Source organism: Stegostoma tigrinum, chromosome 44 (assembly GCF_030684315.1).
Source record: "Stegostoma tigrinum isolate sSteTig4 chromosome 44, sSteTig4.hap1, whole genome shotgun sequence".
In the NCBI taxonomy this organism is placed as follows: Eukaryota; Metazoa; Chordata; class Chondrichthyes; order Orectolobiformes; family Stegostomatidae; genus Stegostoma; species Stegostoma tigrinum.
In genome coordinates, this window is record NC_081397.1 from 10,381,491 (window position 1) to 10,394,716 (window position 13,226).

Sequence of the window (13,226 nt, forward strand, 5' to 3'; positions counted from 1 at the left end):
GAAAACTAGAGGGCACAGGTTTCAGGTGAGAGGGGGCAAGAATTTAGGAAGGACCTGAGGGGTGCCAACTTCACAGAGAGAGTGGAGCACGTGTGGAATCAGCTGCCAGAGAAAGTTGTTGAGGCAGGCACAATATCAACACTTAAAAAAAAATGAACATGTACATGGATGGGAAGGATGTAGAGGGATATAATGTGGGCAGTTGGATCCAGCTGAGTGGGCACCACGGTCATCATGAACCAGTTTGGGTGGAAGGGCCTGTGTCCGTACTGTATTACTATATGACCATAAGACGTAGGAGCCGAAATCAGGCTATTTGGCCCATCAAGTCTGCTCCGCCATTCAATCATGACTGAGACGTTCCTTTAGCCAATTCTCCTGCCTTCTTCCCATAACCTTGATCCCCTTGATAATCAAAAACCTATCTATCTCACCCTTAAATGTACACAATAACCCGGCCTCCACAGCCTTCTGTGGCAGTGAATTCCATTGATTCAGCACTCTCTGGCTGAAGAAGTTTCTCCTTATCTCTGTTCTAAAATGTCTTCCGTTTACTTGAAGGCTGTGCCCTTGGGTCCTAGTCTCTCCTACCAATGGAAGGATCTTCCCAACATCCACTCTGTCCAGGCATTCAGTAGTCTAAGTTTTGATTATCATCCTTCTAAACTCCAAAGAGTACAGTCCCAGAATCCTCAACATTGCTCATATGTTCAGCTTTTCATTCCTGGGACCATTCCCGTGAACCTCCTCTGAACCTGCTCCAGGGGCAGTACATCCTTCCTGAGATATGGGGCCCAAAACTGCACATGCTACTTCAAATGTGGCCTGACTCGAGTCTTCCAAAGCCTCATAAGCACATCCTTTTTTTTTAAACATCTTCAAGACCATAAGTCATAGGAGTGGAAGTAAGGCCATTCGGCCCATCAAGCCCATTCCACCATTTAAATCAAGGCTGGGCATTTCAACTCCACTTCCCTGCACTCTCCCTGTAGCCCTTGATTCCTTGTGAGATCAAGAATTTGTTAATCTCTGCCTTGAAGTCCTGGCAAAATAAATGCCAGTATTGCAGTTGCCTTCCTGACTACTGACTCAAACTGTGAGTTTACCGTGAGAGATTCCTGGAGTTGAACTCCCAAGTCTCTTTGTACGCAAGACTTCTGAATTTTCTGCCCATTTAGAAAAGAGTCTATGCTTTTATTCTGGAGGGAGGATGGTAACTTCTTCAGGTCAGGCATCCCTGGAAGACGCTTTGCAGTGAAGTTAAAATTGTATCAGAGATAATGGTGACTGCAGATGCTGGAGAATCCGGACAAACCTCAGGGGATCTCTACACCACTGCAACTCTAGATTCCCCTCCACCTACCTCCTCCTCTATCCATCTTTGATCCACCTCCCAGTCTGTCCCTATTTATTTCAGAGCCCTCTTCCCCCTCCCACATTTCTGATCAAGGGTCTCGGCCCGAAACGTCAGCTTTTGTGCTCCTGAGATGCTGTTTGGCCTGCTGTGTTCATCCAGCTCCACACTTTTTTTTAAATCTCGGATTCTCCAGCATCTGCAGTTATCATTATCTCTCATGCTTTTATTCTCCTTAGCCAAGTGCATGACCTCACACTTTCCCACATTGTACTCCATCTACCACTTCTTTGCCCACTCACCTAACCTGTCCATTTCATAGTGCAGCCTCAGCACCTCAATACTACCTGTCACTCTACCTATTGTTGTATCATCTGCAAATGTAGTCAGAATGCAAACAGTTCCTTCATCCAGATCATTAATGTATAAAGCATGCCTTTTATCCCCACTCTCTGCTTTCTGCCAGGCAGCCAATCTTCTATCCATGCTAGCACCATGGGCCCTTATGTTACTCAACAGCCTCCTGTGCGGCAGCTTGCCAAGGGGCTTTTCGAAGCCCAGGTAGATAACATCCATTGGCTCTCCTTGGTCTACCCTGCTTGTTACTTCCTTAAAGGATTTAAGCAGATTTGCCAGGCATGACTTCCCCTTGATGAAACCGTGCCTGGAGTGTTGGAGGCTGTGTTTATAAAATTTAGTGGTGTGGAAAGGGTGCATAATCAAGATCTTTTCCCCAGGATAGAAGAATGCAAAATGAGAGGGCATGGGTTTAAGTGACTGGGAAAGTCTTAAAATGAACCAAAGGTGTGCAATATTTGCACACAGAGTGGTGTGTGAATGGGTTGAATGCCAAAAGAAGTGCTGGAGGCTCTTACAACTACAACGTTTTAAAGGCATGTGGATGAGTATATGAATAGGAAGTGTTTCGTGGGATATGGACCAAATGCTAGTAAATGGAACTAGATTAATCTCGGATATGTGCTCTCCATGGACGAGGTGGACCCTGTACATCTCTCGGACTGTATGACGGGGACTGATTTATGAGAGAATAATCATCATTCATACTGCCTAAACAGACAGGGACAGATCGAGAACTGCACTCCCATTCTCATAATGCAGAGACTGACAGATATTCGGCAAAGTGTCCCTCAATAAACCCGAATGTCTGAACAATACAATCCTGCCCACAGCCGAATAAGGAAATCTCAGCTAGTGATGAAACAAGGTAACATTTCACTCACAAAAGATTACTATGAGCAGAATAAAACACCCTGTCACAATTAAAATCTCGGAGGTAGTGTTCAAAATGTTAGTGGATGACAGGAACAAGTTCAACTGCAAGGAGCTAGGAATTTGGTCCGTGTACAAAATTTCGGTTTGTGTTTCACATTTCGTTGCAGATCCGAACAGATCCACTTTGTGTTTCACACTAACCAATCACAGAAAGGCTAATCGCATGGTCTGACATTCTTGTAAACTACCCAATCAGGAACAAGACTTTTCCCCCATCCCTCATGAGCATTGCTGACGCCAGCAGCGTATAAAAAGCGAGCTCCGAGCCTGCTTCCGTTTATTGTATCTGAAAGCGACCGACACGATGCCGGATGAGAAGAAAGCGCAGGCAACTTCGAAGAAGGGCGCCAAGAAAATCATCAAGAAGGCGCCGGGGAAAGGCGGCAAGACAAAGAAACGATCCAGGAAAGAAAGTTACGCCATCTACATCTATAAAGTGATGAAGCAGGTTCACCCCGACACCGGCATCTCCTCCAAGGCGATGAGCATCATGAACTCGTTCGTCAAGGATATTTTCGAGCGTATCGCGGGGGAGGCTTCCCGCCTGGCCCATTACAACAAGCGCAGGACCATCAGCTCCCGGGAGATCCAGACCGCGGTGCGGCTGCTGCTGCCTGGGGAGCTGGCCAAGCACGCCGTGTCGGAGGGTACAAAGGCGGTGACCAAGTACACCAGCTCCAAGTGAGACCCCACATTGTGCTGAGAAAAACACACATCCAAAACCCAACGGCTCTTTTCAGAGCCACCCACAATTTCAATGAAGCAGTTGAACCATTTTACGTTTGTAAATGATTCTCGGTGTCTATAATTAATGTCCCTAATCTTTATCTTTGTTTACACAAACGTTCTAAACATTAACGTGCGGTCCCTGTCCCTCTGTCGGTTAGTTTCGGTTGCCTTCCTACCCAGTCTCTCCTCCCTCCCTGTACAGAAAGCACATTCATCGTCACTCAGGCATTTTTTTTTCAACAACTCCTTTGTGTTCCAGTTATTATTTACCCCTTGATCAGGAATTTCACCCCCTGGAAAGAAAACTAACTGCTCGAGTCCCACGAACAGATGTTGGGGGATACTTGTCATTGAGGATATCAGCTGTCGGTGAGAGGCTTTCAAAATGAGCTGAGATAAAGCCCGAGCCAGGATTGCAGTCGCAAGTGTGAAACTGTGTTCAAGGACAATATGGGAGGGCAACTTCAAACTATTGTTTCAAGTTTTAACCCGTTCACCCCGAAAAACTTTGTGTAAGTTTTTATAAATACATCAGCGTGCACTTGTAATGTGAAAGTGAACTAAATTCAAAGAAAAATTAAACTGTTTATTCCTCTTTGTGAAACTTTTCCCCCTATATCCTACATGTTGGAGGGTTTTTCAAATTTGTCCCAATGGGGGTATGAACGCTGGATTTCACCCGTGGCAATGAAAAATTATGATCTCTTATTTGAGTCCCATTAAGAGAAATGCCGCGCGATTCCTTTTTCAATTTCCAAATTGTCAGGGAATTTTTCCGATTTTTTTTTTCAGTTTGCAGTGTGTGGGGCTTTTTGCTGTCGGTGAGAGGCTTTCAAAATGAACCGAGACCGTCCGGAAAGACTGATCCAGCACAATAAGTGAGGGCTATTTTACAATGTTTTCGGAAAACGGTGTTGCTTCGGGAGTGACAGAGAGAGATTATGTGAAGTGAACATTTTTAACTGAAAGGAAATTAAATCGTAAGCATTAACGCAAAAATACTTGTAAAAACTCTTCCTCGTATTGCCCATATTGGCGGGCTTTTCAAATCGGACAGAAAACGGTTGATGATTTGGCGCCGGTATTTTCCTACGGTTTCCACGCAGAGGAATTTTGTTTTATTTTCAAATCTCCCCGCGGGTTCTATCCGGTTTTTCAGAAAGCTGTCAATGAGGCTTTCTGCAGTCGGCGGGAAAATTTCCAAGTGAACCGAGAGGAAAGCAGAACAGCTGCCGGACTGGCATCACAAAAGTGGAAATATTGTTGATCTTGTGCAATAGGGAGCGAGATTGTAAAATATTGTTTAAAGCAGTATTGAGTTCAACGAGAAAGAAACAGTTGTGTGATACTTTGATTATTATATCCGGGTGTAGATGTGAATTAAATTCTATCTGTGCAGAGAATAACTTTCGGCGGGCTTTTCTTTCCCCCTTCCGCTTAATGTTAAGTTTTTTCGCGGGGTGGGGGGAATTCAAGATCAAAAATAGTTGGTTTCAACTAGGCCGGGAAATCAGAGAGAGATGGTGTGACGTATATAGGTGTATTCTAAAAGTAAATTATCCGAAGTAAGAACGCATTCTTCTTTGTAAAACTTCTACCCATTTCGAAATTATTGGCGGGCTTCTCCAGTTTGAAAGAAAGCGGTTGATGATTTGGCGCCGGGATTTTCCGGCCTCCTCCCCGGGCCCTCTCCGGATTGGTGAGTGAAGCAGATATCTGATTGGGCATTGAAACGACATTAGGAGATACTGAACAATGTGACCAATCAGCAATGGCCGCACCCCCATTCCTCCCGAAGGTATAAGAGGGCGGGATGTGGCCGCGTTGCAGCATTTTCTGTGCAAGTGTTTGTGAGACTGTGGCGATGTCTGGGAGAGGAAAGGGCAGTGGCGGGAAAGCTCGTTCGAAGGCGAAGTCCCGGTCGTCCCGGGCCGGGCTGCAGTTCCCGGTGGGCCGTGTTCACAGGCTCCTGAGAAAGGGTAACTATGCTGAGCGTGTGGGTGCCGGAGCGCCGGTCTATCTGGCTGCGGTGCTCGAGTACCTGACGGCTGAAATCCTCGAGCTGGCCGGTAACGCGGCCCGGGACAACAAGAAGACCCGCATCATCCCCAGGCACCTCCAGCTGGCCGTGCGCAACGACGAAGAGCTCAACAAGCTGCTGGGAGGGGTGACCATCGCACAGGGCGGGGTGCTGCCTAATATTCAGGCCGTGCTGCTGCCCAAGAAAACCGCCGCTGGGAGCGCCACTAAAAAGTGAAGACACTTCTTGAATCTGACAACCCAAAGGCTCTTTTAACAGCCACCCACAATATCAGTGAAAAGCAGCTAGACTTTCACTGCTGGCTAACTAATTTTCATTTTATGTGCAAACACGGTCCTCTAAACGCGCAAAAATCATCCCTTTTGTTTTCGCTTTAACAGTGATAAAACTAGAACGGGACGAATAAAGTTGGAGGGTTTGCTGCAGGGACAGCGACTGCGACTTTAAATAGTGACTCAAAGCGGTATCCCCATCCAGGGAACATGAGACATGGAATAGCTCGGCCCCAGAAAGATGCCATGCGAGACAGAACCGACCATCCTCAGAGGATCGAATACACTTGTGGGAGATTGGGCAAAATTTCGATTGCATGGCCAAAACTACAAAAATCATTTGTGTAATGTGGCGGGTTTTGAAATTGGCGATTGTTTCCCACCCTCCTTCTCCGGCAAGTTCAGTTACAGCTGGCGAAACGCCACGGGAAGCAATTCCCACACAGGCGGTCCAATTGGAAATGTACCAATTATAAAAGGGTGGAATGCAGTACTTGAATTTGTTGTGATTACTGAAAATTTATAAACCTGATCGTCCCGAGTTGCCTCGTCTTCAATATCAATTCGTGCATCCCAGACCCATTCATTTTCTGTAAGTCCTGTTGCATTGAGACATCAATAGCATGCTGTGCGATGACATTAACTAAAGTCCAGAGCCTGACGATTGCTGCTCTCTCGGGACAGTTTAGTGGCTCTGAAAAGAGCCGTTGTGTTTCTCGGGGTGAATGTACAGGGCCGGGCACGCTCCGTTTAGGCGCGCTCCCCGCGGATCCGCCGGGCCAGCTGGATGTCTTTGGGCATGATGGTGACCCGCTTGGCGTGGATGGCACACAGGTTGGTGTCCTCAAACAGACCCACCAGGTAAGCCTCGCTGGCCTCCTGCAGGGCCATCACGGCCGAGCTCTGGAAGCGCAGGTCGGTCTTGAAGTCCTGAGCGATCTCCCGTACCAGGCGCTGGAACGGCAGTTTGCGGATCAGCAGCTCGGTGGATTTCTGGTAGCGGCGGATCTCCCGCAGAGCCACCGTGCCGGGCCTGTAGCGATGAGGCTTCTTCACTCCGCCCGTGGCCGGAGCGCTCTTGCGGGCCGCTTTGGTCGCCAGCTGCTTGCGGGGAGCTTTTCCTCCGGTGGATTTGCGCGCTGTCTGCTTGGTTCTGGCCATTCTCTGTAACACACACACAGGCTGCTGCTATCAATGCTGATCGTGCTGCGGCGCTGCCTATTTAAGGGAATGGAGAGCCCGCCCAAGAGCTGGGATTGGATACAGTCCCGTCCCTCAAATCCCCGAGAAACAGCCACTGAAGGACAGAAAAGGCAGTAAAATAATTATTGGAGACTGATTGGTTAACTTCAAATGACAGTTGGTCAATTTCAAATCGCCCGCCGATTTCAGCCTGAGCTTACATAATATTAAAAAGCAAAGTCCCATGCGCCTGCGCCTAAGATGATATCTTATGCTTTACAAAATTTTCTTGTGAACCTAACTTGCAGTCAGCGCGGAGTGGGCTCTGAATCATTTCCTGACCATCTCTAACAGGCAGGTGGAATGAACACGCCACTAAAACCTCGGCACGGCTACCAGAATCAAAACTGAACAAATTATCATTCCTGGGAGCGTCAATGAAGTACAAACACTGTAGTATATATCATTAGCGCCTGGGCCCAAAGTTACGGACAGAGCAAATTATTATTCATGGTATGGACAGCTGGTGTTGTTATTCTGATGAAGGGTCTAGGCCCGAAACGTCAGCTTTTGTGCTCCTGAGATGCTGCTGTGTTCATCCATCCTCACATTTTATTATCTTGGATTCTCCAGCATCTGCAGTTCCCATTATCACTGGTGTTATTACTGATAGACTGGTATTCACATGGAAGAGAATCAAAGATTTAGGGTTGAGAAACAGATCAGCCATGGTCGCATGACGGAGCCGGCCGCTCCTTCTGTATCTGACATAACCAGCTGCAGAACCGTATCGTATCGACTGGCCGTGAAACCTCTATCTGTAGTGCAGGGATATCTTGATTATAAAACACGTTACTGCAGTCAGTATAATTTAACAATCTTGCTCTCTCTCTTGCAACGCGGGACACGAAGTTAATATATTTCCTAAAGGCTTGGTGCAAAATTAAAAGTCGCTGCACCAGCCCAATGTGCTGGTTCCCCATTCTCAGGTCTCCGCTCTCAGGCGGAGGGTTTGGGTGGCTCTGAAAAGAGCCTTTGGGTTTGCTGGAAAAGGGTTGATTTGCTCAGCCGCCGAATCCATACAGAGTGCGGCCCTGGCGTTTCAGAGCGTACACCACATCCATGGCAGTCACTGTCTTGCGCTTGGCGTGCTCCGTGTAGGTCACCGCATCCCTGATCACATTCTCCAGGAAAACCTTCAGCACCCCGCGGGTCTCCTCGTAGATCAAGCCCGAGATGCGCTTAACCCCGCCACGGCGAGGCAGGCGCCGGATGGCTGGTTTCGTGATGCCCTGGATGTTATCACGGAGCACTTTGCGGTGCCTCTTCGCTCCGCCTTTTCCCAGGCCTTTGCCTCCTTTCCCTCTCCCAGACATCACGCTTCTTCACTCCAATCGCTGCCGAGTGAGAGCCGAGCTGCCTCGCCTTCCATTTTTATACAGCCCGCCCCGACCTGACTGAGAAACAGCTGACAGGGAGTGAGAGGATACCCGGGCAGAAAACTGAGTGACACACAGAGAAATGTCCAGCTCCGCCTACAGCTGACTGCCGCCCCCAACTGGATCTGGAACTAAACCTTTTCTCCACAAGCGCAGTGAACACAAGGCCCGGCAGAAAACCTGCAGACTCAAACTTCTATTCAAAGATAATAAAACCGGGATATTTTAAAAGCAAGATGACAAAGTATGAAGCTGGATGAACACAGCAGGCCAAGCAGCATCTCAGGAGCACAAAAGCTGATATCACTGATACAATTTTAAAAGCAGAGATAATGGGAACTGCAGATGCTGGAGAATTCCAAGATAGTAAAATGTGAGGCTGGATGAACACAGCAGGCCAAGCAGCATCTCAGGAGCACAAAAGCTGACGTTTCGGGCCTGGACCCTTCATCAGAGAGGGGGATGGGGAGAGGGAACTGGAATAAATAGGGAGAGAGGGGGAGGCGGGCCGAAGATGGAGAGTAAAGAAGATAGGTGGAGAGAGTATAGGTGGGGAGGTAGGAAGGGGATAGGTCAGTCCAGGGAAGACGGACATGTCAAGGAGGTGGGATGAGGTGAGTAGGTAGATGGGGGTGCGGATTGGGGTGGGAGGAAGGGATGGGTGAGAGGGAGAACCGGTTAGGGAGGCAGAGGCAGGTTGGACTGGTTTTGGGATGCAGTGGGTGGGGGGGAAGAGATGGTCTGGTTGTGTGGTGCAGTGGGGGGAGGGGATGAACTGGGCTGGTTTTGGTATGCAGTAGGGGAAGGGGAGATTTTGAAACTGGTGAAGTCCACATTGATACCATATGGCTGCAGGGTTCCCAAGCGGAATATGAGTTGCTGTTCCTGCAACCTTCGGGTGGCATCATTGTGGCAGTGCAGGAGGCCCATGATGGACATGTCATCTAAAGAATGGGAGGGGGAGTGGAAATGGTTTGCGACTGGGAGGTGCAGTTGTTTGTTGCAAACTGAGCGGAGGTGTTCTGCAAGGCGGTCTCCAAGCCTCCGCTTGGTTTCCCCAATGTAGAGGAAGCCGCACCGGGTACAGTGGATGCAATATACCACATTGGCAGATGTGCAGGTGAACCTCTGCTTAATGTGAAATGTCATCTTGGGGCCTGGGATAGGGGTGAGGGAGGAGGTGTGGGCTACACTTGCGTCCCAGTCACAAACCATTTCCACTCCCCCTCCCATTCTTTAGATGACATGTCCATCATGGGCCTCCTGCACTGCCACAATGATGCCACCCGAAGGTTGCAGGAACAGCAACTCATATTCCACCTGGGAACCCTGCAGCCTAATGGGATCAATGTGGACTTCACCAGTTTCAAAATCTCCCCTTCCCCAACTACATCCCTAAACCAGCCCAGTTCGTCCCCTCCCCCCACTGCACCACACAACCAGCCCAGCTCTTCCCCCCCACCCACTGCATCCCAAAACCAGTCCAACCTGTCTCTGCCTCCCTAACCGGTTCTTCCTCTCACCCATCCCTTCCTCCCACCCCAAGCCGCACCCCCATCTACCTACTAACCTCATCCCACCTCCTTGACCTGTCCGTCTTCCCTGGACTGACCTATCCCCTCCGTACTTCCCCACCTATACTCTCTCCACCGATCTTCTTTACTCTCCATCTTCAGCCCGCCTCCCCCTCTCTCCCTATTTATTCCAGAACCCTCTCCCCATCCCCCTCTCTGATGAAGGGTCTAGGCCCGAAACGTCAGCTTTTGTGCTCCTGAGATGCTGCTTGGCCTGCTGTGTTCATCCAGCCTCACATTTTATTATCTTGGAATTCTCCAGCATCTGCAGTTCCCATTATCTCCAATACCAGAGAGATTCGGGATTGTAGTGGGGGTTGTAGTGATAGACCTTGCTGTTAGGGTGGATGGAGTCTATATCAAGTCTGATCAGTGTGTGTGAGGGTAAAACTGTGTCACAGAGTCGTGCAGTAAGGCATCCTTTGGCTTGGGCCTCAGCATCATTGTATCCTCCACTGTCAACATCCTGGGAGCTACTATGAAGGACAAATTGAACCGGACTCATCCGATAAATGCAATGGCTACAATAACAGGGCCAAGGCTATGGATACTGCAGCAAGTAACTTCCCTCCTGATTTCTCAAACCTGTCCAAAATCTCCAACATTCAAGTCAGGAATGTAAAGGTTTCCCCTCTGTAGCCCCCATTACCTGTATTAGTGCAGCTCCAACTGCACACGGCAAGCAAGGTACTATCCATGAAAAAGCTGCTCCTGGTTAATTGGCACCACATTCACAAACATCCACTCTCTCAAATATAAAATTAGATAGCACCTACCAAACCCACAACTACTTCCATCTTGAAAGACAGCAGCAGCAGGTTCATGGGAACTGCACGAACTGCAAGATCTTCTCCAAGACACTCACCATCCTGACTTGGAATTATATTGGCCGTTCAGTCTGTGCCAATCCGTGAAAATCCTGCAATTCCCTTACTAATGGCAATGTGGGCCGACCTGCAGCTCAGAGATTGCAACGGTTCAGGAAGGCAGTTCACTACCACCTTCTCACGGGCATTTCAGGAGGGTCAATCAACGCTCAGACCAGTCAGTGATGTCCACAGCTGGCATTTTTTTCTTTGAAATGTCTGCATTATTCTTGCCCAGTAACAAAGACTGTCCAAATTCTCTTAAAACACCCAGTTGTGAAACAGAGCATAGACTGGGTAATCATTTTGCACAACATCTATGTTCTGCTTGCAAAAAAGACCTTGAACTTCCTGTTGCCTGTCACTTTAATGCACCACCCCGTTTCCAGTCCAACATCTCTGTCTCTGTCTTGCTGTAGAGTTCCATTGAAGCTCAACACAAGCTAGAAGAACAATACCTCATCTTCCACTTGGGTCCCTGCAGCCCTCCAGACCCAGTATCGAGATCAATATTTTTGGGCCTAAACTCTACCCCTCACAAGGCCTTGTTACCACATACCCTGCCATTATCCACCACCCACTAAGAGTTCCCATTAATTACTATTCAACATCCCAGCCTGATCGTTATCGACTCTGTCCAAGTGTTCTTCTCTCTGTTAGGCTCTATCCTAACATTTATTCCAAACCCCATCACACTCCCCTTTTATCAGCATATAAACTGACGTTTTCCCAGCCACCATCAATTCTGCAGAAAGGTCACTGGACGCAGAATGTTAATTTTGTTTCTTTTTCCTTCTTAGATGCTGCCATACATAGAACCGCTCCAGGCCATTTGGCCCAACAAGTCCTCAGCACCCGACCCAGACCTATTCCCCTACCCTTTACTTCTCATGTCTGACCCACAGAACCCAAACATCTCTGGGCACCACGGGCAATTTAGCATAGCCAATAGCATAGCTTTCACACCTTTGGACTGCGGGAGGAAGCATTCAAAATGATGCTCTAACTTTTTTTCTATATGAAAACAGTAAGGGAGGTGACATGAGCAGAACAAAACATTGGCATATAGTTCGTAATTATGCGCCTAATCTACAGCACGCTTCATAGAATCATCATAGAATCCCTACAGTGTGGAAACAGACACTTCAGCCCAACTAAAATTCCACACCGACCCACTGAACAGCATCCCCTCCCAGACCCATCGCACCGCCATTTCCCCGCAACCCTGCATTTCCCTTTGTCACACACAACCCAGAGGAGCGCATGCGTGAGGCCCTCTCCCAGCGCTGCCATTGTGGGGCATTGAGTCAGTGAGTGGAAGAGGTTAGTTTGAAACAGGCCGCAATGGAGAGACCAGCGCCCAGGGAAGCGAGGGAACAGCAGGCTCCTTCCAGCAGCGCATCGAGATGTGAGTCTGGGGCACAGAGGGGGCTCCGAGACCGGCATTGATTCGGGTTCAGTTCAGGGAGAACCGTGGGCTGTTGGTAAGAGGCGGAGCGGAGCAGGAACTGGTCCCGGAACTTGGAGTGAGCGGCCTGTGGGCGGGGAGAGAGAGGCTTTTCTCGGGCTGTGTGTGGGCCTGTTGAGGGAGACACAGCGGCAAGAAGCTGCTGCTGGGGGTCAGGCTTGTAGCTTTTAGTCTTCTAAACACTGATGGAAAGCTTTTGTGCTCCTGAGATGCTGCTTGGCCTGCTGTGTTCATCCAGCCTCACATTTTATTATCTTGGAATCTCCAGCATCTGCAGTTCCCATTATCTCTGGAAATTCATTGTTCGGCTTCAATTTCGCGCTGTTTTTGGACATAGTGCCGTGAACAGTGGAAACACAGACTAGAGGCATGTTATAACCCTGAAAAGGACAGTTAATTGAGTCCCTAGGTTAAATTTCTCACCTGAAATATTTAAAATAGCGCCCTTTGTTCTTCCTTTTCACAGATAGTGTGTTGGGAGCCGGATATTGAACTGTGTATGTATGCATGCCTGCTCCTTCGGATAGCCCCATTTATGAAAGTACAGTTGTTGCTCAGTTTCTGGACCTCACTCATGTGATTTCGAATTATTTCAGGAAAAAAAGTACAATGAGAATCCCCAGAAAAGGAGCAGATCTGGAGAACAGAGAACAAAGCCTCTGGTTCTGTTCAATTTGTTAGTTTTCTTCTTTTAAAAACAAACACACGTCCCAATGATTATGAACTTAATGTTATGTTGATTACTTCAATACGGTCAGACTTTCTGTATGTTGACTTCCTCCAGGCAAATACTTGAAGGACCAGGATGATGTTCTATTTCCTCGGTGCAAAGCCAAGTCTGACCAGTTACTGCTAACAATCAGCAGGTATGTAGCCCATTGACGTTGACACAAGTTTTGAAGATGGATAGACTGATTGGTCATCCGAAATAGACACTCAGGAACAGCATTAAATCTGCATTGAATAAGGGCATTTTCAAAGTTACAATCAAGACAAACAATAGATCAT

The 13,226-nt window shown here is 48.2% G+C and overlaps 4 protein-coding genes across 4 annotated transcripts; 2 read left to right on the forward strand and 2 right to left on the reverse strand.

Moving 5' to 3' along the window:
- The first annotated feature begins 2,813 nt into the window (after positions 1-2,813).
- On the forward strand, positions 2,814-3,869 carry LOC132207029 (histone H2B 1/2-like). The gene has a single exon (XM_059642218.1). The coding sequence runs from the start codon at positions 2,952-2,954 to the stop codon at positions 3,330-3,332; it is 381 nt and encodes a 126-aa protein (XP_059498201.1). The 5' UTR covers positions 2,814-2,951; the 3' UTR covers positions 3,333-3,869.
- Positions 3,870-5,233: 1,364 nt separating this feature from the next.
- LOC132207011 (late histone H2A.2.2) lies at positions 5,234-6,099 on the forward strand. Its single transcript, XM_059642183.1, has one exon. It carries the CDS (start codon positions 5,241-5,243, stop codon positions 5,631-5,633), a length of 393 nt encoding a protein of 130 aa, XP_059498166.1. The 5' UTR covers positions 5,234-5,240; the 3' UTR covers positions 5,634-6,099.
- Positions 6,100-6,439: 340 nt separating this feature from the next.
- LOC132207003 (histone H3) lies at positions 6,440-6,850 on the reverse strand. Its single transcript, XM_059642176.1, has one exon. It carries the CDS (start codon positions 6,848-6,850, stop codon positions 6,440-6,442), a length of 411 nt encoding a protein of 136 aa, XP_059498159.1.
- A 1,085-nt stretch (positions 6,851-7,935) lies between these two features.
- LOC132207129 (histone H4-like) lies at positions 7,936-8,247 on the reverse strand. Its single transcript, XM_059642306.1, has one exon. The coding sequence runs from the start codon at positions 8,245-8,247 to the stop codon at positions 7,936-7,938; it is 312 nt and encodes a 103-aa protein (XP_059498289.1).
- Positions 8,248-13,226: the final 4,979 nt, after the last annotated feature.